Genomic DNA, 25387 nt, shown 5'->3' on the forward strand with positions numbered 1-25387 from the left:
CTGTGTTGTGTCTTTTGGAGGATGTGAATCACATTATTACTTTACATGTTGTTATATGCGTCACATGGTAAAATGGCTACAGGGTTTTATGAGTCTATATGGAAAAAGTGTATAATGTATACATGATATGCTTATTCTATGTACTGTATAATGCATCTACGGAAGGTATGTGGACAACTTTCATCATTGATAATAAGTAATCCGTATTAGAATGATTTCTGAAGGATCGCAGGAATGAATTAGTTAAATATTTTTACATTTAAAAATTAGCTAATTAAGCTAAATGCAATACATTAAAATAGAAAACAGTTTATATATATATATATATATATATATATATATATATATATATATATATATATATATAAATGAATCAAATAACTTAAATAGCATAAAAGATTTTTCAAAAACTTAAAAATAATTACTATTATATGTAAGTAGGCTATACATTTTTATTATTATCTGTAAATAGGCTATAAAATAATAATTCTGAATTATAACATTAATAAATTGTAATAATTTATGATTGTCATTTTTGCTACCATTTCCACCAGAGTGTTTTTTGTTCTCTTCCTCCTGTTTCCTCTCTGCACGTGGGTTTAGTCCCTGTGTGGTTTTGTGGCACAGCTTAAGTGAAGCTGTGACATCTGTCCTTCTCTCACTCTATCTGCTCACTCACTGAAAAGTAAGAGCTAATGAAATCTCTCCAATTCTTCTGTTTAAGGTAAATCTTTAATATAAAATGTATATCTATAAAATTTGTAATATTAATATCATAATATAAATATGTTGTCGGTCAGCTTTGTACAGATATTATCAGCTGTGGCATTTTGATAAACACAGCGTATTTTCCCCTTAAAATAACGTGCAGGTGTGGGGATGCCTGTCACTGCCCTAAACTTGTTGGAATATTTTTTTCTGTTGATGTTTAATGTAGGTGAGTGCATATTTTTATATTTTTTGTTTCTCTTGCATTCCGTTTGTATGTTTATGCTTTCACGTCTGTGATATAGGTTACACAGGTGCAACATGTTCTTGTTTTCATGTTTCTTTCAGAGACTGTGCTCTCTGTCTGTGATGTCAGAGTCCGTACAATAGATTTTGGATGCCATCTTGAGTGGAATTGCCCTGATGCCAACCCTAAGACGACTTACACTGTCCAGACCAAGACACCCCGGTGAGACTCATCTACACAAAGAATTGGTTTAGAAACACATGAGTAACTGAATGACGTGGAAGATTTTGGTTATAGGAGAAATGAGAGTGAGAAGCAGAGAGCAGTAGAGCGCTTGGCTGAGAGGTGAAACTGTGTGTGGTTTAGCAGAAAACCACAGTCAAGCACAATCCGGGCTTATTGCCCCAAAGCTGACAGGCTATTGTTATCGCTTCAGGCACGCTGTTGGTTTCCTCTGAATTAGAATTGAAAAAGAAAATGAGTCACAAGCGATGAAGCTCAATTTGCTCGCTCGTTACAATCATGCCCAGTGGAAGAGTTGCGTTTTTAAGAAAATGGAAGTCAGAAATATTTGTTTGTTTCACACAGTTATGAATGGCCGGATGATCAACATAAAGAATTTTTTGGCATCTTCATAAAGTGCTCTTGATATTGTGTGTTTGTGTTGCAGTGAATCATGGAAAAATGTTTCAGAGTGCATCCAGATTTTCCAGCAAAGCTGCGATCTGACACATGTCTTTACAAACATAGTCGGCTACAACTACATCAGAATGAGATCAGAAGATTTTCCCGGGCTGGACGGAAAGCTGCTCTGTGACCCTTTGAATGACTGTCAGTATTAAACCTCACCAAAAATTCGAAAAATTGTGCAAAGCTTGAAGCTAAAAAATGTGCATTTAATAAACATTGTTTAAAAAAAAAAAGAGCTACAGAAATGCATTCACTAATATTAGATAACAATGTGTCGAAACATACATGATGGCCATCTGTCGAAAACTAATTTACATAATTAGACAAGAATTACATAAGAATCAAGAATTCCTCAAGATAACCTTTAAAACTTTCTCTTTTTTTGCCAGCTTCTGCCACATTCAGCCCCCCCAACATTATCATCTCCATGGACAATGGAAGTCTGTGGGTGACGGTACATTTTCCCTGTCTTCCGTCCAAAATCTGCACAAGTGAGGGTTATTATGATGAAGAGGAGATGGCTTGCCTCTGCCCCATAAATGACCATAAAAACCTCTTGGCCACAGTCACTCTATACAACAAAGAGAACCTCTCAGACAGACAGGTGCACAACTCTCATCTTTACATCCCTTTAACCCTATTTTACCGTTTTGTTTAAATGGAGAGTTCAGTTGTTTTATTTTTCTTGAAGACACGCACTGCTGCGGTGCTGGAGATGGATGAAAACCCACTCAAGGTGGAATTTGGTTTTCTTCTACCAGGGCAAGCGTACTGTGCTGTGGCCAACTTCACAGCTGAAGGTGTACTGGCTTCCTCTCCCACGAGCCCCCCGCAGTGTGTTTACATACCAGCAAACACTGGTATGCATCATTTCTTCACAGGTGTTTATACTTATTCTGTGGTGTAAAGATGCAGTAAGTGGTGGGTCGATTACTTACAAATTGCAATCGGTTACTAATTCCAAATTACACGACAAAAATTGTTGTTGGTAACGAAATCCATTACATTACACATTTAGGGTAATGTAATCTGACTACGTATTGATTACTTTTAGATTACTTTTGTCCTAAATTGTTTATCACATTGATTTGGATAGGATAATCTTGTGCAATACTGATATAAATATACAAAGAGGAAGAAAATATATTCCATTCTTTTGTTATCAACAACAAGTGCATTAAATATTACATTACATCAGGGTTTCCCAGACTGGGGTTTGTGATGGAACTGCTGGGGTTTGTGAGTTTAATGAAAAGCTAATCATTAAATCATAATTGTTTTTGAATTAAAATGAATCATTTTAAAATGAAAACAATCCAAAATAAAACACTTACTAAAAAGCATGCACTCACCAGCATGTCATGTGACCATTAACCAACATCAGAGAACCGTAAGCTTAATTTTATTTATTATTATTATTACCTTAAATTTATTATTGACCTAACTTATTAACTTAAAATCTCAGGGTGTACTTCAAGTAAATGTATTAGGACAAAGAGGTTCAGCTGACAAAAAATATTTGCATGTAAATATGAAATGACGTGAATTTGTACGTTTTAATGTGTTTAAAAGACAAAAGCCTTCCAAAGACAGTAATACATGGATAAATGACTCACTGAGCGATAATTCAAATAAAGCGTTCGTCAGGAGCTGATTAGATTTGCAATCTAAAACAAAAGTGAAATGATTTCCGTAAATTCAGTGATCAAATGCTTTGACTCTCAGTTTTCAGTGATCGGCTCATGACTAGTAGCTGGTCTGTGTGTGCGATTCCACAAACCTCGAAGACGTTTTGAAGGTAAATAAGCAGTAGACTTTTTTTAGAAAGGAAAATTTAAAAGACAAAAAAGTAGGTGAGAGAATTAATGAATTATGATTAATTTACTGCTATTATGAGATTAACATGCAATTATGTATGATTATGTGTATTTGTAAAAAGTATTTTTTGGAATCTAGTTACGTAATCCAGATTACATGTAATCAGTTACTACCCAGCACTGGATGCAGTACACTTTTATTTGCATGTGTTTGTTCAGCGTTTGTCGGCACTAATGTGTGTGTGAATGTGTGTGTGTTCTTCAGAAAGCCTCATCGTCACGATTGTGTGTGCTGTTCTCATTGCTCTTGGCCTAGTGATATTTCTGCTCTGGAGACACTGTGCATCTTCTGAACGTCCCTTGCCCAGATCTTTGGTACTGGATTTTTATATTTCAGCAATATTACATGAGCATGATTGCAAGTGTGTTACTGAAATCATATTTCTCCCCCCTCAGTAACTATTCTTAAAACTTCAGGAATCACAAAATAAATTGTGGGTAATTAATTTAATCACTACTCCCATTTTTTTTTAAGTTTAAAAACAAGCATCTTTGTTATAATTACAGCTGAAATACCAGAAATAACACAGAAGATGAAAAATGTCACGTTTACAGTTAACTCCTTCAGCAGGTGTATTAGAAGTGTTTAGTCGTTTTCTTGTAATTTAATGTCAGTGTAATTAAAGACAAAGTTTAGTGTTATAAATGTGCATTATTTATTTTTTTAAACAGATTTACAGTGTTATATAGTGCAGAAATGTGTCAGACTGTATTAAGGGTCCACATCAACACTATTGGAACCCTAGCCATCCAATCAAATTAGACTTTGATAATAAAACCAGTAACTCAAAGGAGCACTCCAAAGCACCCTTCTAATGCAGATTCAGTGCATTGTATTCATTGTTGTTTGTTTAATCTGTCACAAACCAGCATTCAGTGCATAAAGTACAAACCATTATTGTGTTTCCAGGCTTTACTTAGAGACCTGGAACTTCAGAAAGAGACATTCATTGACTCCTATGAGGCTGCACCACACAACGAGAGCTTTGAGGGGGACCACGTTTCTGTTGTATCCATCTGTGACTTCACACTCACGGATAACCAGTCATCTTACGTCAACACCCAAAGCCTGGGCAATGGGTATTACACAAGCCCCGTCCTGCACGATCCAGACTTCGTTGAGGGATCTGTGGAGTCTGGAGATTTGGGCGTAGAAGTCCAAAACAACGAGTTCCATTTGTTTCCATCACATCCGGTTCTAGAAGCAAACGTGGGATGTCCATATCAGAATCAGTGTGACATTCCTCTGAGCTCGGTGCAAGTGAAATGCACTCAACAGGACGAGATGTCAACTGAAGACCCAGAGCGGTATGGAGATGTTGAGATGTTTAAAACTGAATATGAGACCAATAAACAGGGGTCCGAGCTAATTCAAACTAATGATGGTTGTTCTCCAAAGACTGAATACATTTAGTTTGAATACAGCTTTTCTTTTATGCATTGGTTGCTGATTGGTTTTTGGCATGGGGACATTGCACTCAAAAATGGAGCTTGCAGGGGAGAGGTTTAAACAAACTAAATTATTGGAAAAGTCTTGCTTGACGACCCAGTAATGACATTTTAATTTTAAAAAAAAAAAATGTTTGGAAAAAAATGTTAATAAAGTAAACACATGGATGAATCATCCACAATCAGATCTATAAAATGCGTTTATATAGTTATAATATATAGTTCCAATTATAATTTCATGTCGACTTTAATAGTATCATATTCTCTTTAATAGTATCATATTCTCCATTTTAGTCTAGATGGCTTCTAATGGTTAGTTAAGCACGTATGCCTTTACTGTAGAGTGAAATGTGTCACTTCTTGCACGTTTCTCATGGTCAAATGTCGCTGACCTGAATCTAACAGTCATTATTATTGCCAACACACAATTCAGTGACTCACTCAAATCAGTAGAGCGCTATAAATCCTTATTCTGTCCGGGTAACTGTGAGTACGGTTTGGTTTCTGTATGGCTCGAATTCATTGTTGTTTTTTTTGCTCCATATTTTTCACTTCTGACTCAGAGTTGCCCCATTTTGACTCTCATTTTCTTCGGACCGTGTCTCACAGCTAACCACGCTAAGGTGCACAATTTCTGCTGATGTTGCCGTTTCTCTGGAACATTAATGGAAACGCTCCCAGGAACCGAGTGTGACTCTAGGTTCTGGAAAATGTAGCATGTATATTGCGTTGTATAGAATTATGCATGTTTTTTCTTATTTTCTCCTTTTTGAGAAAGCGTACACGTATGTGGAGTCGACATGTTAATTTTGGTACTGTCACAGTGAAGGGAAATTAGTTAATAAATACAGTAAGTCAGAAAGAGGGAAATTTGTTGTTTGACTTTTTTCCTGAAGCCATAATCATGTGACAAATATTCCACCTCCAAACTGATTTTTTATAAGCAGATATTCACTGCCATTTCACTCAACAGATGACTCGAGTTTTAAATGTCAAGTTTCTTGTTGACCAAAACGTAGCAGAGTGGAAAAAAGTCTGCCTGAGTTCAAGTTCAGCTTTAATAAACCACAGCCCACAAGCCTGAAAAACAACATGCAAACATACAGTACATGCTTATTCATCTTTGCCTAACAGAAATATAAAGAAATGCACAATAAACCTGCACTGACTTTATAACCAAAATCATCACTTTATAGTAATGTTTTGGTTTGTGTGCATGTAGTATCTTCCTTCATCAGTGGTATTGTTCATTAATTGAATGCATTAAGTTTCATTCTTTTAATTACAAAAACAAAAGAACTGAAGACCTGCATCATTAAAGTTGCTCAGTAGACTAAAGCTGGGTGCAAGGTTTAATCCATAGAACCCATGTAGTCTAAAGAAAATGTAGATTGAGGTTTTAATTTTTATAACTATAATCTCTTTCTAAGGCATTGCCCAATTTCTATACATAGGCTGTGCAATACAGTTGTATGAGAATACTCCTCATAGGAAGGTGTGACTCACTAGCTGACTCGTACTGTAGCAAACACGCACAGATTCTCATCCAGAGAAACCTTTAAAACCACCATATGCATCAGAACCACTCATTGTCATAGAGGGATGCCTCCAAACAGATAACAGTCCCTAATCAAGGGTTTCAAATACATATTTAATGGATGATACATTTTTTTTTTTTTTTTTTACCATTCTATTGTAAAAAAAAATAGACTTCAGCTACTAATATAGACTCTAAATGTTTTATACGAGTGTTAAAGTGAATACTGACCAGTAAACACAAATGCTAAAGTTTGGAATCTTTATTTGGCTGTCTTTTTTTTTTACATATACAGTTAATTTTATATTTTATATACAAATATACTCAGTTTAGTCAAGACCTAGTGCATGAATGGTTCACGGTGAAAACGATGTCACTAGTGTGGCCTTGGCACATGTCCTTTTCTCCCGTCTCTATCATTCAGTTGTTGTTGCCGTCCATCTATCTGTTGCTCCACGACATCACCTCATCTGCGCCAATACTGTGGATTTTAAATATAAAACATTAGTAAAAGTTACCCACTGATTAACAAAAGTGGGAACTCTATTAAAGCTGGAATACACTGCAAGATTCTTAAAATATGCACAGATTTTTAAACACTAAGCATCATAAATTGTTAAAGAGAAACAAATGGGCATCATACACAAAATGACTGAGGATCACCCACAAAGTTTCAAGTTGTTCGGTTACACTTTATTTTGATTGTCCACTTTAGACATTCTACTAACTCTAAGTAACTTTGTAACTCGTGTCAACTAACTCTCGTTAATTTGCAACTACATGACAAGTAACAGAGTATTAGCGTTAGTAGATTAAAGACCTATTCGGACGGACTAGTTTCAGACGTACTTTACGATTTTAATCTTGTCAAAAAAAATCTGCCAATTCTGATTTTTTGTCACACAGCCTCTGTAAAAATTCCAGATCTACTTGTGCGGTCCTCTAATCCCGTCCGAATGTCTGTGATCACTGATGTTGTATTATCCAACGCTCCTCATGTGTTGTTTGACCTACCTGAGCTATCGTTTGTATACCAATCTTCGACATACTTTAATTTCGTTTCAATATGGATGGTATCCAATGAAAAAATAACATATACAATTAATAAATAGAGCCAAATCTGTGAAACAGCAAAGACTGCCCATTTTATTATCAGTGTTAGTTAAGAGTAAGATACTTGTCTAGATTTCATAGATCACTTATTTATTATAAACAGCCACTGCTATAAACTTGTGAAGTTTACTTAATGTTTTTTTTTATTTTTAAATCATACCAACAAATAATAAATTAAAATACATATACGGTGACCCACGCACAGGCCACATCTAGAAAACACACACTCCCACCTCTGAAATGAACATGGAGATTTTAGTCCCGTCCGAATCGGTACATTAAATCACAGACGTTGAGTGATAAGAATTGTAACTCAAACGTCTTTTAGAAAACTAGTCCCGTCCGAACAGGGATTAAGTTGACGTACTTGCAAAGCTACTTACAGTCAGTAGAATGTCTTTGGGGGACAATCAAAATAAAGTGTTACCAATTGTTTTGAACACAACATACTCAGAAAGCCGAAATGTGTGCTTCATTGCTAAGAGAAGCATGACAAATGAAATCAATGTGCTCTAAAATCATCTCAAAATATCAAACGTTTCATCTCCTCTGGATGGAATCAAAGACTGAAGCTAAAAAAATTGTCTGGGCTACACTGCGATTTTGAGTGAAATCTTTCAACCCTCACTGCCCAAAATCTGCAGACTGGACCTGAACTTTGGCAACTAGAGTTAATTCATCCAGACAGCAAATCAGGGGAAAAAATCTATGCAAAGTTGTGTAGTGCTTTTCAGAATTTAGACAAAAAAATTGCTACCATCCATAGAAATGAGAACAGTAACAGAACAAGCTTGTTTTGAGTAACATCATAAATAGGCCTTGTCTTTTATAGTTTCCATGCTGAATTTGCAAAAGGGAAAAAGGTATTGCGTTAAAAATTTAGGAAACATACACACCTGTGCAAATTTGTGTATCTGTTCAACCACCGCAGCAAACAAAGCCCCTACACTCTCATCAATCAGACTCTGCATATAATGCACTGCTTCCTCGTCTGAGAGGTCCAATCGAAACTTGTCCTGAACCTGAACAAAGAATGAACAGGTTAAAATCTTATTGCTCATTTTATTCTCCCTCTGAAATTTTGGGGCCAAACATTTAGGACCACACAAACCTTTTTCACAGTTTTGTCAGGCTCCAGTGCAATGTCCGGAATGTTGGCGTCCACCATCAGAGAGAACAAATTCAGAATGAGATTGGAGTATCTGCATATGAGAACCAAAACAACAAAAAAGGTTATGATTTCAAGTTAGACACTACATATAGGAAGTAAGTCTTCTTTAACTCACCTGCGTAGGTGCAGGAAGGCAGTGTAGCACTGTTTTCTGAACTCCTGGTATTGTTCGCTCTGCATGCCCCCCATCCCTTCCACCATCTCCTTGCTCAGCTTCATAGGGGGTGGCAGGGGTTTAGGGTCCCGACCCAAAATATACCCAAAATCGATATGAAACAGCTTCCCTGCAAGCCAGAGATACAGATCAGCACGCCCAATCTGTTTTTTTTCAGTGCATAAAGTCATTGAAAGCCGAGTTTACCAGTCTTTGTGAGAAGTAAATTGTCTAGATGTCTGTCTCCAACCCCTAGGATGTAGGTGATGACACAATAGCCCGCTGAAAAGTATATCATGATTTAGTACACTCAAATAATGATTTATAAAGAAGTAAATAATTAATAAAGCTAAATAAACAAACTGAAGCTCACCACAGCTTTTAACGTATGTGTCCATGACTTCAGAGCTGATGCCATATGGGCCCTTATCATTCGGAGCGTGCTTTCGGAAGAAACTCTGCATGGAGACATAATTAATCAAGAGAAATAAAAAAGATATGAGAGCTTTTTCTTTAGTTATATTACAAATAAACACAGAAGAATTCGTTTACATCCACTATTTGGTATGTGCCAAAGCACCTTGCACCTACAATTCTATTATACAAATGTAAGTAACAAAATATTACTTTTATTTTTAAATATTAAAATACGAGAGTCTTTTTTTCCCCCTATTGTGATGTATATCCAAGTGAAATGGGTGTCGAATCCTATTCATGGTGGGCCTGAGCTCCAAACTGCACTAACGCACCTGCCTGGAGGTTTCAAGCGACCCTGGAGACCTTGATTAACTGGTTAGGGTTGGAACTGAACTTTGCAGGAAGGTGGCCCTCCAGAAGCAGGACTGCAGAACTGTATTGTATTGCATTACCTGAATGTTGCCTTCAGTCGCCAACACTTCAGCCACAGGCACTGATTGCATAAACTGCATAAAACCTGCAGACAAATCATATGCATTCAGTGTGAAATGAAACTCCCACACGTGCATTGACTGGCTCAATAGGTGAAGCAGTACTGACCATGTTTGGTGCTGGTCGCCAGAACTTTGTATGGAGTCAACTTCAGGTCCAAATTCTCTTTCCTCAGCAACTGTTGAAGATAAAAAAAGCTAACAATCAACAAAAAATTCTATCAAACTCAATTTTAATTTAGCAGTAGCATTATATTAAAACAACAATTTTTGTTGTTGTCTGTACAGATATGTAAGAAGACATTAATGAATACTGATGTGAACTGTGTACTGTTGGAACTGTGTGAGGAGATGTAATGAGCTCTTCGGACCTTATCCATGAGTGAAATAATCTGCAGGATGAGCTGGTCCTGTCTCAGGTCATCTCCATGTTTAAAGATGACTGGATATAGCTCCCCATCCTCTGTCTTAAAGATGAGCTTTGCTGGCATCAGAGCACTCTGAAAGAGACAAAAACTGCGCTCAGAGGGGAATGGATGCATGTGAGACTCAGTGTAATGGATATAAATGATGCACAATACCTTAAAAAGTGTTGCAGTCTCAGGTATGATGCCTTTGATGCGGATTTGGGGTTCCAGAGGGAGAGGGATGGGCTCGATCTCTGACAGATTCACTTTCTCGTTATCAGCCAACAGGCTCTGTAACCGCTCCGTCTGCCAGAGACAGAAAATAATTCAATCTAACACAAAACTTTACAAAAGATTCCCCATGATCTACAGCAGATGTTCCGTACCTTTTTCTTGCGGTTTCCGCTCTCTCTCTGAACAGCTTTCATGAGCTGCACTAGTCTGTCTACAAATGTCTGCTGGGAGGCCAGAAGGGAGCGCATCACTCTTACACTCTTATCACCCTGGAAATAGACATAAACATCACATATTATTTTCAATATCTTCTATTTCAACACTTCACATCAATTTACTTTAATCAACCAATCATATGTATAAGAGGCATGAATTTGCAATATAATCAGACAAAATCACTGGATGCACTTTGAAAGTACAATCTTAACTACGGTAGATTGAATATCTCCTGATTGGTTGTGATTGTGTAGACGGACAAATTGCTTGATGCTGAAAACTTGAGCATCATGCCTGGTTAGGTACAGACGTGTTCAAAAGTTGTTTTTTTATTTTAGCAACTTTTATTTAGTAAGGATGCATTAAATTGTTCAAAAGTGACAGAAAAGACATTTATAATGTTATAAAAGATATTTCAAACAAAGGGTGTTCTGTTCCTCAATCAAAGAATCCTGAAAAAAAATAATTTAACATTGATAATAATAAGAATATAAAATAAGATTTCTGAAGGATCATGTGACACTGAAGACTGAAGTAATGATGAAAATTCAGCTTTGCCATTACAGGAATAAATTACATTTTTAAAAAATGTAATTAAAAGATATTAAAATATAATAATACATAAAAAAAGCAAACAGATATTTAAATCGTAATACTATTTTACAATTTTACTGTATTTTTGATCAAATAATTACAGCCTTGGTGAGCATAAGTGATGTCTTTCAAAAACAATTGAAAGTCTTACTGACTCCAAACTTTTGAACAGTAGTGTATATTATCAAATTAAGTTTGTTGTCAGTCATGTGGGTTCAGAATGTGAAGGTACCTTGAGCAGAGCCTGACTGAACCGCCTCATTACATTGAGGTACATGTCATGGGTTTTTGGGTCTCTCTGCTGGGTGTCCTGATCCTCACACTCCACTATTACATACCTGCCGTAGAAGACAATATCCAAACAACATTTTCTTTTAGTTTTAAATCTTACATTTAGAATCGGTGGAAATTGTTATAGTCATGCAAGAACTGCAAAACCCCTTGATTAATGAACTCACCAGTATAGATAGTTTGCCAGAGTGGAGTTTTTGCAGGCACGTGATATAAGGAAAGTGCACAGATCTTGCTGTGGAACACAGGTCATACACACCGTTACATAATCTCCACATCCCCTTTATCTAAAATAAACTGGGGTTTTTTTGTTGTTGTTTTTTCATCTGCTAACTTTTTATTTTACACTTACCTCTAGATTTTCACCATCTGCTCCCTCTTTGCCTTTCTGTCCACTGGGCATCACAGGGATGGTTGATGCCATCTGGGAACTACAAAAAATATATCAGTGAGTGGAACCCTCACGTTTTTGTTTTTCAATTTTTAATTGTTTAGAATTCCAACAGTACATATATTCAGAGCATCTCTGGAAATCGTGCATGCGAGGATGTTGAAAGATGCTGTGATTCAATGAAAAGTAATGTGTGGGGGGGTTCCCATTTCCCATAGATGTTCTGTGAGGTTTCAGCTGACCTTTCCAGATCTCCTATTGTTGAGCTCTCTGCCAGAACCCCCTGACTGTCTCTCTTACTGGCAGGCTCCAAACCACCCTGGATATCAATGAAGTTCTCATATTTCAATGCCTGTACCAGCTGGAGCAAGTACATTAGCAGATCCTAGAAGGAATTACAAAGAGAGATGAGGTGTGTGTATGGTATGGTTATTGTATGCATCACAATTCATTCTCTGAAGAGTCAGAAAAATAAGCAGAATTAAATGTTTATCCGCAGGAATCAGGTTCCTCTAATGCATGAATCTTTTAGTTGTCCCAAAAGATTCCCATTGGTAATGGTGTGCATGTTTAAGGCGCGTTTAAAATCATTTGACACACAAAGACATATACTGACACATATACTCTAGACACAAGACATACATAAAGACACAGAAACACATGTACTGTAGACTTTACCTCATCGTCAGCCTGCTGCAGCCTCGCGACGGCGTAGCGTCTGACTGTGGGGTTGGTAAACTGAGAGGACAGCAGCTCCAGGGAATCCTCCACATCCATCGGCCGCCACTTTCCCAGCAGCTCCAGGGCCTGTTTGGCCTCCTGGGGCAGATCCCAGTTCACACACTTCAGGAACTTAGTCAAAGCCTAAAAACAGAGCCACAATTAGATCCTGCCTTGGACACAGAGTGAGACTGAGACACCATCCTACTACCAATGGGGCAACACTAGAAAACATGAACATAATTTCAAATAATTGGGGTCGGGAAGATTTATTTATTATTATTTATTTATTTTGTCTCTTATACTCACCAAGGCTGCATTTATTTGATTAAAAAAAAAAGTTATATTGTGAAACAACTGTTTTCTATTTTAGATATTTTAAAATGTAATTTATTCCTGTGATGGCAAAATATTTTTCCAGGATTCTTTGATAACTAGAAAGTTAAAAAGAAAATCATATATTTGAAATAGAAATCTTTTGTAACATTATACATGTCTTTACTGTCACTTTTGATCAATTTAATGCATCTTTGCAGAATAAAAGCCTTCATTTCTTTCTTACTGATCCAAAACCTTTTAAATGGTTAGTGTACAGTACATGTGCTCACTCACCTTTTCTTGTGTAGTGAGGTAGTATCTAAACTTCCACACAAGGTCCTGTTCCTCAGAGCTTAGCTGTTTAGTGGGTGGGTAGCTCACTATGATCTATGACAGATAAATATATACATATTAAAAACACATCTGCAGAGATGTCTTGTGGACTTCTTTTTCTCTTCATCACTAACATTGAGTTGATCACGTGTGGCCGCATTAGGTTTGAGATCGTGGTCAGACGGTCCGCTGCGCAAACTACGGGCCAGTTTATGATGCTTACTCTCCACAAGGTTCTCCTGCAACAGAACACCAGCACCAGTAAGTACCAACTTTGTCATTTTACATGAAAAGTATTTTTTTCATTATCAAGTGGCAAAATATACACCACCATTTGTGTTTAAAGCCCGGTTTACACCTGGTATTAAGATCACAAGTGGATGAAGCTAAATACAGGTGTAAATGGGGTCTAAAACGTTCTGAGCTTGTCCACTTTTGACCGATCCCAGAAGTAGTCAAAACTCATTCGACCAGTTTTCTTTTGAAGTGTAAATGCTCATATGATCGAACAGCCACAAAAGACCGCCTTCTCTCTGCCTACTGACCTAATGCATAAACATTATGGGAAGTGTGCTATCCAGAAAGGATTTAAACTTTATCGGCTGAAGACCCAAGTTTGGTTTGAAGATGAAACATTTGCCAAGCACAATGTTCTCTCACCATTCCTGATTTCTAACACGCACTCACCCTCCCCTTGAAGAAATCAGGACAGAAGTAATTTAAGGTGGACAAAAGAGATTAAAACACCAGGTGTAAACGGGAATGTGTCTCCCTCGTCTACTTGTGATCCGATCGACCAAAACGCATCTTAATACCAGGTGTAAACAGGGCCTAAGACAGACATTTATCACAGATTCTCAAACCAATGAACCCAAGTTAACTGACTTTTTTGTTTTTATTTCCACTCACCATGCACATCTGAGGGTCTGGGACTTTCACAATATCTGAACTGGTTGGCAAAGGGGAGGAATCATCAGCATCCTGAAAAGGGAGTCACTTAAATTTACCTGGTCTTTTAACTACACTCCTTACACTCCAAATTTTGATCAATCACTGATTTAAAGTCAAAATAAAAAGGCATTCACAACCCATTTTACTTCAAAAAAGTAAAAATGTATTTTTCTAAAACTGTAAGTTGGGGCTTGTTTTTACCCATCTAAAAATGATAAGATTGTTAAAGTATTTATTTCTGACTGCTAATTTGCAGTTAAAATTGTGAAGGACTGCTTCCCTCCTAAAAATGTTTATTTGACAGGAATAACCGTCAAGTTCAAGTTCACCCTCAACAAGCTATTCTTTTCAAACTAAAAGTTAATACATGTTAAATTAACCACATTAAATAACTCTATTAGCAATTGGCAAGATTTTTGAAAAACTGCTTTCCCAACAACAAGCATATGCTAAAAATGCTTAAATAGTTATTTGGCTATTAGTTAACATTAATATCACAACCTAGTCGACTAAAAATTTAGAAGTGAAGCAGAGCTGATACATTTTGATGAATCATGCATTAACAGGGAAAGTAAACATGGTTATTTTGAATCAATTTTCACTTTGTAGCAAAAGATGTAGTAAAAAATGGATATACCTTTTCGTAATAGACAATGCTGTATTCTCGTTCGCCACTTTTGACACGGGGGAATTCCACCATAAGATACATGAAATTAGAGCTACGTTTCTCACTCTGTAGAGAAAAAAAAAAACGTTATGAATCATCTTAATTTGACATACTTGCGGTTTTTAGTTTGGGCTCTACCAAGAGGTTACAAAAATGATAGTGATGTCGTATCATGACACCGTTTAACCCAAACCCACTCACCTCATTGATCATCTCAATCTCTCTGAAGGTCAAGCGATCCAGCCAGTCTACTTTAACCATGTGACCCTGACGATGAGCTTTTGTTAACTGGGAGAGACAGAAAGAGAGAGAAAGGCAAAGAAAGAGAGAGGAAAACTTAAAGAAAAAGAACCAGTAATGAAGACCATTAACACTAATACCTTGTGCGCACAATCCTTTAGCCAATCATATGACAGTGGCGTGTCAGCCAGCAAGAGCCTCAAACACAAAAACGCCCATTAGCAAGTAAGGACATTCAGTGGTTGCCAGTACAAAGTAGTAGCACACTAAGATGACTCAGCCCTTTCTAAACAAACAGTTAGTAATAGTTAGTACAATAACACATCTCATCTAAAGGCCACCAAGAGTCTAAGAGGACTTTGTTTAACCAGCCATACTTGTGTTTTAGTGGCTAAACATAATATCCATAACATTTCAAGGAATGTTCCCAGTTCCAAACAAGTTAAGCTTTGTCAACGGCATCCACAACAAATCATTCTGACTTAGATGAATTATCCAGCACAACAATCTTTTTATTTAATCTGTAGATTCTTCTAAATTGTCCGTTTGATGTAGAACTGTTTTTCTGTAGATGAACGTCTGGTTATACATTACAGACACGATTGTTGTGAACAGAGGTTTAGGCAAGCTTACCAGCTTTTACATGGCCATAACATGAGTTGAAACATTTGGTTGAAAGATGTTGTTAAAAGGGCTCAAGTTGTATCTGACCTGCCACATTTAAAAATTTCAAAAATTCTGAATAGACCACTAAACAAAATAACATGCAATTTACTAGAGGTTCTGATAAAATGTTAAATGCTGCAAATTATATAAATTATAAATAAATGTTAAAATATTTAAGTAATTTTAATTCATTTAAATTAAAAAAAAAATTTGTTTGTTTGAATGAATAAATGATTGATTCAATGACTCGCTCATAAAGACTCAACATTTTTGAACGTCAACATTCTTGAATGTCAACATTCAATGACAAATACATTTTTTTACAGTCAATTGTCGCCACCTACTGGTCTAATGATGTAATTGATGCAATCTTTATTTTGATCACTGTAGACATCAGTGTTTATATATTTTATGACAATTTGAATTATTGTAACACAGAAATAAAGATACTGTGTGGTTGAAAAGACTGTTTGTGAAGCCGTTTCATATCTATACATGACAACTGGTCTCTCTGGGGCAGTGGCAGCAACAACTGTTCACTGTGATAGTACTTGTCAAAGGTTTAATAGACATAGCCGAATCCTTGTCATTAAGAAATACGATTGCATTGGTGTTTTAATCGGTATCGCGGTCTTTTAACGATTAATCGGACAGCTCTAATTTATAGTGTCATAAAAAGCGTTTCTCAGTTCCCCTGAACACTTGGTGTGCTTTATAACAGCTTTACTGCTGCACATGAATTCTCAAAAACAAAAAATGAATATAAAATGTTAAATAAATAAAAATTGGTGAGGGCAAGCAATGTCCAAAATGTCAGTGCTTGAAAGTCCAGAACACACAGAGAATTATATACTTATCCTATTTGTGAAAATGTGGGTCAAATTAAACAAGCTAAGTATGGAACCCATCCTATATCTTGCCCAAAAATATGAGACAAGCACACACTCATACACACACATACACACACACACATTCAGCATTCCTGTCCCTTCTTCTCTCATACTCACGTCACTAAGTATCTCCAGGTCTGGGCCCTGGAACAGAGGGCAGTTAAAACATGTCCTTTTAGAGAACACACGCACACACACTCACACTCACAATCACACTCCCAAACATTCTCAATTCTCATTCTTTCCACAAATTGGGTAATCTATAAACACAAACAGCACATCCATCTATCCCACCCTGCCACCCACTTTTCATTTAACATATCCCTCATGTGCAGTAACTGTCCACAGGCATATTTCTCGCCTTTCTGTCTCAGTTGGGCTTCTCCACTCCCCAATCCCTCAACTGACCTTGGCTAGGCGGCCCATCTGGTCCTCTGACAGAGTGCTGCTGGTCCTTCCTGGTGTACTAGTGGGCTCACTGCCATCACCCTCCACGCCCGGCCACACCTTCAGATCATGCATGCCCTGCCGGAACATTCTGGTAGACAGAGGGAGAGAAGAAGAGAGATGAAGAAGGATAAGGGATTCCCTTATTAGATGTAAAAGAGGGGTGGTGTGCAAACTTTTGTGGAAAAATGTCACACAAAAAAACATCAAGTTTGTCTCTCTAACAATCTCTTCAATAATTGATTAATAACACCTCACTGACTATATTAACATGCACAGATTTGTATTAATTCTAATTCATTTGATATAATCACAGATTCTGAATATGCTGGTAATATGTAATTTCAATTCTGGATTACAATGAATTTATCATGCGAGTGAAGATATTAATGAACAAAATTTCTGTGCATACAAAGAGAAGAATTTGGTATCAGTGTTACCATAACTGCAAGAGTCCTGTTTCTCGTTAGAGTCCTGTGAAAAGTGACAGCTACCTAAAGAATTTAGCCAAATCATTTCATTTTAATTTTGCACAAATATATCATGTCCAACTGTCCTTCAAAAACTAGACATATCTAGAAGAGAGTATGTAGCAAAGATTGGTGGGCCAAAATTGCACTGCATTTCACATGTACGGAATCGGAAAGGTTTTTTTTAATTTTTTTAATTTTTTTTTTTGAAAGAATTGCCCACCAAGACTACAATTATTTGCTCAAAAAGAAAGTTTTTATATATATATATATATATATATATATATATATATATATTAAAATGTAATTTATTCCTTTGCTGGCAAAGCTGAGTTTTCAGCAGCCATGTGGAAAGTTTATGTGGAAACCATGATTTTTTTTATTTATTTTTTTATTCTTTGATGACAAGAAAGTTCAAAAGAACAGAATTTATTTGATATTTGAAAATTATAATCCTATTAACTGTCACTTTTGATCAATTTAATGTAGCCTTGCTGAATAAAAGTAAAAAAAAAAAAAATTCATATTGACCCCAAACGTTTGAACAGTGAGAAATATTTGAAACTGATTGTGAAAGTAGACAGATTTAAAGGTTTTCAAAACAATTATTCTTATATTCAACAGACTATTTAAGTCTCTTTTAACCATAGATACATTTCATTAAAATAGAGCTCAATCACATGACATTTTCAGTTGTTTACATGAAAACTAATGAGGTACACACATCATTTCAGATGAAACAGTAGACCTTTACCCATATTTCCCAAACAGGGTGACTGTAGTGCCCCCAACAGGTGTGGCACGGCCGGGTCCATACACATCCCAAACAGTTAGTGTCACCTGGGCACTCTGAGGCAGGTCAGGGTACTTCACTGGCAATCTAAGCCACTCGTTCCAGCTGCGAAGAAGAAAAGACCAGGAAAATAATGAGACAAAACACATGACTCAGTACAGTCAACAAACAAAATCTGAAGGTATTAATGTTTTTTTTCTAAATTAATAAAATTAATTATACTTGTCATGTATCTGTGTAAATATGTGAGAGGATGATAAAGGTACCAAAATATATAGGCTATATATCTCTGCGACAGATCTCTGGCATATTTTGTTTGGTTTCCTGCTCTGACTCATTACTGGGTCACACTTGCATAAAGTGAGCCACAGTGTGAGATACGGAGATTAACCGTTGTTAAATGTACTCACTTCCAGCGAGTGCTGAAGGCCTTGTAAGACGTCCGTACTGGCAGAGCGAGTGGCTTGCCCTCAGCAAACACCTGACAGGTGACGTATAGGTCGGAGCAGCTCTCCTGATAGAGTCCTGAGAATCGCAGCATGGGGTCCTCGAGCAGAGATTTATAGCTCTTCTGCTCTCTCTTGCCCTCTAGACTGCCTCTGCAAAAGCACAAAAACCAAAGGCTATTTTTGCTCAGTCAGCACACAACATAATGTCAAGATATTTGGGGTCTAAATTTCAGCTATTTGACCAATGATTTCCATGACTTTTCCACCGCACATTATTCACACTGACGCTAGTTGTTAGTACTGTCATTTGTGGAACATAAAACTAAATATATATATATATATATATACACACACACACGATATTCTGCAGGATGTTAAAGCCTCAAAAGTCTACATTAATTTTCATTGCATCTTTTTTCCATTTGATGAAAGTAAATGGTGAATATAACTCATAAAGTAAAATGATTATAGAATTTTAACTGTAAACACTTTATTAACAAAACATGGTTTTGGTAATATACTTTTTTATGTAAAAGACTTTTTTATGTTTTTGAAAGTTTCTTATGCTCACCAAGGCTGCATTTTTTTTTTTTTTTTTTTCAAATCAAAAATACAGTAAAAACAGCAATATAGTGAAATATTACTACAATTTAAAATGAATGTTTAAAATGTATTCTATTTTAATTGAAAAGATTTTTGAAAATAAATTTCTATTTTTAAATGTAATTTATTCCTGTGACGATGAAGCTGAATTTTCTAAATCATTCTAATATGCTGATTTGGTGCTCAAGAGAAATTTCAATCACAGCTGAATTTTTTTTTTTTTTTTTTTGCATAAAGGGATAGTTCACCCAAAAATGACAATTCTGTCATTAATTACTCACCTTCATGTCATTCCAAATCCATAAGACATTTGTTCATCTTCGGAAGATCTTTTTAATGAAATCTTGAGAGCTTCCGGTCCCTCCATTGACAGCTATGCAACTACCACTTTTAAGCTCGAGAAAGGTATTAAAGACATCATTTAAGTAATCCATGTGACTCCAGTGATTTAACCTCCTGTTTATGAAGTGATGCAAGTGCTTTGTGCAACAAAAAAACATACTTTACCACTTTATTTACAAAAAAATGTTGTGTTGTCGCGAGATGCCGTGTGTGCACGTTTGAGATTAATATTTTGAAGAAAAAAAGAAGTGGAAAATGATGTTATTTTATTTGTGCAAACAAAGCACTCGTGTAGCTCCATAAAATTGAGGTTAAATCACATGGATTACTTTATTGACATATTTACTACCTTTCCCGGGCTAGAAAGTGGTAGTTGCATAGTCAATGGAGAGAAAGACTGCTCACATGAGGGTGAGTAATTAATAACAGAATTTTCATTTTGGGTGAACTAACCCTTTAATATTTTTGTGGAAACTAGCCTATAAATCTTTTTTTTTTTTTTTCAGGATTCTTTTTTTTTTGTAACAACGTTAAGTCTTTACTATTATTTCTGATAAATTGGATGTGTTCTTGCTTAATTGTATTCATTTGTTTCAATTTTGTTGATGTGTCCGATACTCCAAGCGCTAGTGCAACGCTTGTGCGAACACTACTAGCATCTAAAATATGCAACATGCACTTTTTAAAAATGTTTTAATACTTAGACGTTGACAACGTTCCTTAAACGTCTTTTTTCCTTCCTATTTAATTCCTATTTCACACTTAAATGGACAGTTCACCCAAAAATGAAAAATTTGTCATCATTTACTCACCCTCATGTTTTTCCAAACCTGTATGAGTTAATTTCTTCTGTTGAACACAATTGAAGATATTTTAAAGAATGTTGGTCACCAGAAAGTTGACGGCACCCATTAACCTCCATAGTATTTTTTTTTTTAATTATGGAATTCAATGGCTACCGTCAACTGTTTGATTACCAACATTCTTTAAAGTATCTTCTTTTGTGTTCAACAGAAGAAATGAACTCATAAAGGTTTGGAACTTTGCAATGAGGCAAAAAATGTTCATTTTTGGGTGAACTATCCCTTTAAATTATGAAGGTCAGCCCTGTCAGAATCACCCCGTTGTTTCAAGTGCTTCACATGGTGACAGCTCTTCTTCATGCAGTTTGGCTTCACTGTCTTATGATGAGGTCTTGCGTAAAAGTTTGCTCACTAGCACCCTGGGATTGTTCTGTCCTTCTAACGTAATAATGCGTGCGTGTGCAGCCGGACAAAAACTAGGGGTCAGAAGAATCATTTATGATCCACACGCGGACAGAGACTCGTTAAGATCGAGGGCAAACGGAGAATGATGTCAATAGACAGATGACAGCCCTAAAACACAACAGCTCTCGCTGGACTCGTGTTAACACTTTGTTCTTCTGACTCATAGTGTTGCCATGCTAGCTTTGGTAAACATCACAAAAACAACGATTTGATATAACGGAGGGGAGAATCTTCCTTCAGTTCCTACCTTTAAAAATATAAATGTACTGCATTATGTCCTCTACATAGGGATATGTGCTGATTTTATCTTTGACGAAGTAGACAATATATTTAAAACCATATTAATAAATGACATCGAGTAGATATACCACATCTTCCAATAATACGAGCGATGTTTCTCTGTTACTCGATCTCTGTTGACATTCTGCTGGTTTGACAGTTCTGCAATCAAGACAATGACTAAGGTCCAGAAACATACTCACATTTTCAGTTGGACGTTTATGTCCAAATCGCAACTATACACATAGTTAAACTTGTCTGTGTCCATCTTCAGTGATCGACGAAGTGTTATGCAAAACTGTAGTGAATAAAACGAAACGCATATAAAAGAAAAATGCAGATTTGTCAGGCGATGGGCCTATAGCAAAGACCCTGCACTGGATCTGCAGGAGTTTTTTGCTTTTCGTTACAGTTTATACTCTTGATATAACTTCGCCTGAATAATGACAACCAATATGGCCGGTCAAAAACCCTAGCAGTCTTAATTTAAGACAATAATAAAGTTATAATGAACATCTGACAGGGCTTCATCGCGTCCGCTTTTAGAAAGGAAAACATTAGAATCAGGCGTAAATAATCGATGTCAAGTTATTCGATCGCCGCAGCGGCTTGTTTGGACTGAGCGGATCAGAAATGGCTTATTTGGTCTGGTGAATCTTTGTGACTTCCTGTTTGGCTGAAGAACGGATAGTAAAAGAGGACAAGTTTAGTAAGGCGTTTAAAAGTCCTCTTGAATTGCATATTAGTTGTACAATGAGAAGAATAGTTATTAGCATTGGTAATTCTGAACTTAAATTGGATTAAGGCAAGACATTGAAGATCATAGAAATCTCTTTTTTTTTTTTTTTTTAAAAACTCTTTTGATTTAATTTCATTTGTATAAATATGTTTAATTAATTTAATTATGTAGTGCATTTTATGAATCCCATTAAAGAGGATACATTCATTATGTCATGTAATTTTGTAGGTGCTGTTTAGAATCTATTTAAATGGCAAACTATTGTGGTTTATCTGTATTATCTAAGGATAATAAGGGTCTCAGATAACTGGACACAAGTTCCCCCTCTTAGTAGATGTAGCCAAATACTGTGAGAAAGAACTAGTGAATAATGCTTATTTCTGTAGTCAAGTTCAGTAGGCCTTGGGAAAGTCTATATAGGGAGTCAAATAAAATGTTTACAATTAAAAATTACTTGCATGCATAAGGTATCATATTTTGGGATATTGATGAAGATCAAGAAGGATGAAGATGAACCAGAAGCATACATTTATGGTAAAAGGAAGTACTTATGATAATCTGTTCATTTGTTTATACAATCAATTCTGAAAGTCTTTGTTCTATGACAAATTAATATGCATGACAAGAAGTATATGAACTGTGCATCTGATCAATAAACTTTCAAGGAGGTGTGAAGCATACCACTGTGTGCATGTCTCATTCTTCCCACGTGTGCCCGCATGGATCTGAAGCAGAAGACGGAACAACGGAGCAGAGTTTGTTGGAAGATATTAAATAATGAATCCATTTTCTTACAATATATATTAAGAGTTTGTCAATACAAGAAATTGTTTATAACACTCAACTCATTGTGTGATTATTTAACAAGCTCGGATCTGCTGCGAAACCAGCTGGTTATGGCCTTTGTCAGGCATTCTGCACAGCAGGTGGACAAATCATTTGCAATTGCTATCTGTCTTTTGGGTGCATGAACATAATGCTCTCCAAGTATGTTCTCCAATGCAATGAACATTTTATTGGTTTGTTTGTGTATATAGGCACAAAATAGGTTGTACTTCCTAAAAATCTCATCTCTCCTCACATAGAGTTTCTTGCCATCATTTGCAAGGGCAGAAAAAGAACCAAGCCAATAAAATGATTGAAAAAACAAGCTGTTCTTGCTCTTAATTTACATTCGTTGGCAGCTTGGCATCCGATCATCTAAATCTTAGTGCAACCTTGGGTCCCCCTGCACATTAGTGTGTGGTTATGTAATAAATGGTGATGACTCAGACTGCACAACAGAACAGGACCGCAGTCCATTACATCCTCCGCTCGGGACTCAAGAGCTGTTAAAGAGGATAAGGCTCATTGCCACCCCTCATGTGTTCCGAACACTCACAGAGGGGGCTCTGCTTCCTTGCTCCCAAGTTTAAGGCCACATTCCTTTGAGCTGAAGCCAAAGGGCAGATGCACTCTTGGGATGATGAAGGTTTCCACTGGCTAACAGGTCTGAAGTTTTGTTTTCAGGAATTGCTTATGACCAATCAATAATTGCTCATATGATGGATTTAGTATTTGTAGGTCTGATCAATCTGAATTATGTGCAATGCATCTTTGCATTTATTTTTATCTTTAATAAAATGGGTTGTCAGATCATTGGAAACTAAACTAAAATGCTTCTGTAGGATCAAAAGATTGATTCAAATTAAAGACTTAAATTGAACAAAAAAGCTTTATATGAGGTTAAATTGAACACATTTGTATTATTTTGGTTTTTAGCTTATTAGCTTATTTTGGTTTAAATTTTATACATCAGTGATTCACAACAAGGGGTACTTGAAAAATGTTGCTTTGTTAAACTATGACTTTTTGAATTAAATATACGATAAGGTGCGTCATTCAAATTGTATTCAGGGTGGGTTCAGGGGGGTCTAACCCCCCTAATGAAGACTTGGTCCCTGAAGGCCATTGTGTAATTCGTCCCCTGTCTGTATTGTAATTTTAAATGTGTAATGACAAATGTGTTGTAACTTTTTGCACTTCAACAACAGGTGTTGTTTTTAAATGTGCTGCTAACTGTGATCGAACATTCAGTTCCTTAAAAAAAAAAAGAGTTGAGGATGACACGTAATCTTATTCATACTTCTGCTGTCTTTTTTACAGCAATAGGCTACACTCTTTCACCTATTTCCTAGAATTTGGTTCTGGGCAAATAATCCTACTGAGACATAAGTTGGGAAACAGTGGGATAGGTTACCCAAGGTTTCATTTAAATGATTTAACATGTCATTCAGGAAACGTGCTACCGAAACCAAGTGTACCTGTTTGAAGTGTACCTGCTAAATAGACTAATTCATACTAGCACTTTTAGTTACTTCTTCCATTTAACAACAATTACCAAAGATTAATTGGCAACCACAAAAATAAGAACTTCTGCCCAATGGCCTGTTTTTGACACAAATCATGTCCTATGAGACGAAAATGTTTAAATACTACACCAGTTCTAACGTTCAACCAGAGGTAAACAAGGTCAGAATGCAAGGCCAGAGCAGAGGAGAGACTGTGAGTCACTTTGTCCAAACTGAGGTGCTAGTCAGAGCCATAGAGCAGTAGTGCAACATGCAGTACACCGGGAGGAGCTTTCAACACCTTTCAGACTACTGTGGGGTGACACAGGCGTGAATGTTACAAACAGACTTTGTGGTACCCATAGGGCCTCCTTGGAAAACGCCTGTTTCTTCTATCGCAAGTTTTTCCATCTTGATAGCAAAGATGACGAGAGATGAGCTAATGTGCGAACTAGTATGTAATGTTTGGTTCTGGCTCAAAGAGCGTTACCTTCTCGGCATCCGCTCAAAGCCTAATCCCTCGCGCTCGACACCTACCTAGAATCCTTCCTCAACAACAAAAACGCATTTCAGGAATATTACATCTTCTCTGGTCATAAACACACACACCTGCAGCAGTTGCGCAATAAACGTCCAATTCTGCCTTTATGAGCTTCCTCCTGCTCATGAACATCTTCAGCTGGACCAGGCCCATGTGAGGTCATCACAGCCATGACATCATCAGCATGAGCTCGGTCCAAAGAAGCAGACGAAGGTCACGGCGCCATGAGGACCACAGTTGTGATAAATGAAGAATCATCTAGTTACTTGGTGATGTTGAGAATCACCATTTTTAATGAAAATTCAGCTTTGCCATCACAAGAATAAATTACATTTTGAAATATATTAACATAGA

General features: G+C 36.5%; 2 protein-coding genes across 3 annotated transcripts; one reads left to right on the forward strand and one right to left on the reverse strand.

Annotated features, from left to right (window-relative positions):
- Nucleotides 1-674: 674 nt before the first annotated feature.
- Nucleotides 675-5849, forward strand: LOC307155997 (uncharacterized protein). Its single transcript, XM_079867147.1, has 8 exons — nt 675-724; nt 872-937; nt 1057-1177; nt 1626-1786; nt 2035-2249; nt 2337-2505; nt 3728-3837; nt 4433-5849. Exons 2-8 carry the CDS (start codon nt 880-882, stop codon nt 4934-4936), a joined length of 1338 nt encoding a protein of 445 aa, XP_079723273.1. The 5' UTR covers nt 675-724; nt 872-879; the 3' UTR covers nt 4937-5849.
- Nucleotides 5850-6017: 168 nt separating this feature from the next.
- pik3c3 (phosphatidylinositol 3-kinase, catalytic subunit type 3) lies at nt 6018-22067 on the reverse strand. Of its 2 annotated transcripts, XM_079867094.1 has the most exons (26): nt 21627-22067; nt 18893-19081; nt 18444-18587; nt 17181-17310; nt 16890-16916; nt 15178-15264; nt 14947-15042; nt 14268-14339; nt 13493-13597; nt 13320-13412; nt 12666-12851; nt 12230-12372; nt 11949-12027; nt 11764-11831; nt 11538-11643; nt 10648-10764; nt 10436-10567; nt 10226-10354; nt 9964-10033; nt 9816-9880; nt 9320-9404; nt 9154-9228; nt 8908-9076; nt 8733-8823; nt 8518-8643; nt 6960-6989 (listed from the first exon to the last, which is right to left on the reverse strand). In XM_079867094.1, exons 1-26 carry the CDS (start codon nt 21689-21691, stop codon nt 6975-6977), a joined length of 2664 nt encoding a protein of 887 aa, XP_079723220.1. In that variant the 5' UTR covers nt 21692-22067; the 3' UTR covers nt 6960-6974. The 2 variants fall into 2 exon arrangements, with proteins under 2 accessions (XP_079723221.1, XP_079723220.1); XM_079867095.1 differs by lacking the exon at nt 16890-16916 and having other exon boundaries at nt 6018-6989; nt 21627-22065.
- Nucleotides 22068-25387: the final 3320 nt, after the last annotated feature.

This window comes from Squalius cephalus (assembly GCF_949319135.1).
Source record: "Squalius cephalus genome assembly, chromosome: 3".
Taxonomy (NCBI): domain Eukaryota; kingdom Metazoa; phylum Chordata; class Actinopteri; order Cypriniformes; family Leuciscidae; genus Squalius; species Squalius cephalus.

Excerpts from the sequence above, each read along its gene's own strand:
- LOC307155997 (XM_079867147.1), top strand. The coding sequence starts at position 880 with ATGCCTGTCACTGCCCTAAACTTGTTGGAATATTTTTTTCTGTTGATG. Across the intron at positions 938-1,056 it reads TCTGTTGATGTTTAATGTAG|AGACTGTGCTCTCTGTCTGT; the intron begins GTGAGTGCATAT and ends TGTTTCTTTCAG. Across the intron at positions 3,838-4,432 it reads GTCCCTTGCCCAGATCTTTG|GCTTTACTTAGAGACCTGGA; the intron begins GTACTGGATTTT and ends TTGTGTTTCCAG.
- pik3c3 (XM_079867094.1), bottom strand. The coding sequence starts at position 21,691 with ATGGACACAGACAAGTTTAACTATGTGTATAGTTGCGATTTGGACATA. Across the intron at positions 16,917-17,180 it reads AGATGGGCCGCCTAGCCAAG|GGCCCAGACCTGGAGATACT; the intron begins GTCAGTTGAGGG and ends CCTCTGTTCCAG. Across the intron at positions 11,832-11,948 it reads CAGATGGTGAAAATCTAGAG|CAAGATCTGTGCACTTTCCT; the intron begins GTAAGTGTAAAA and ends TGTGTTCCACAG.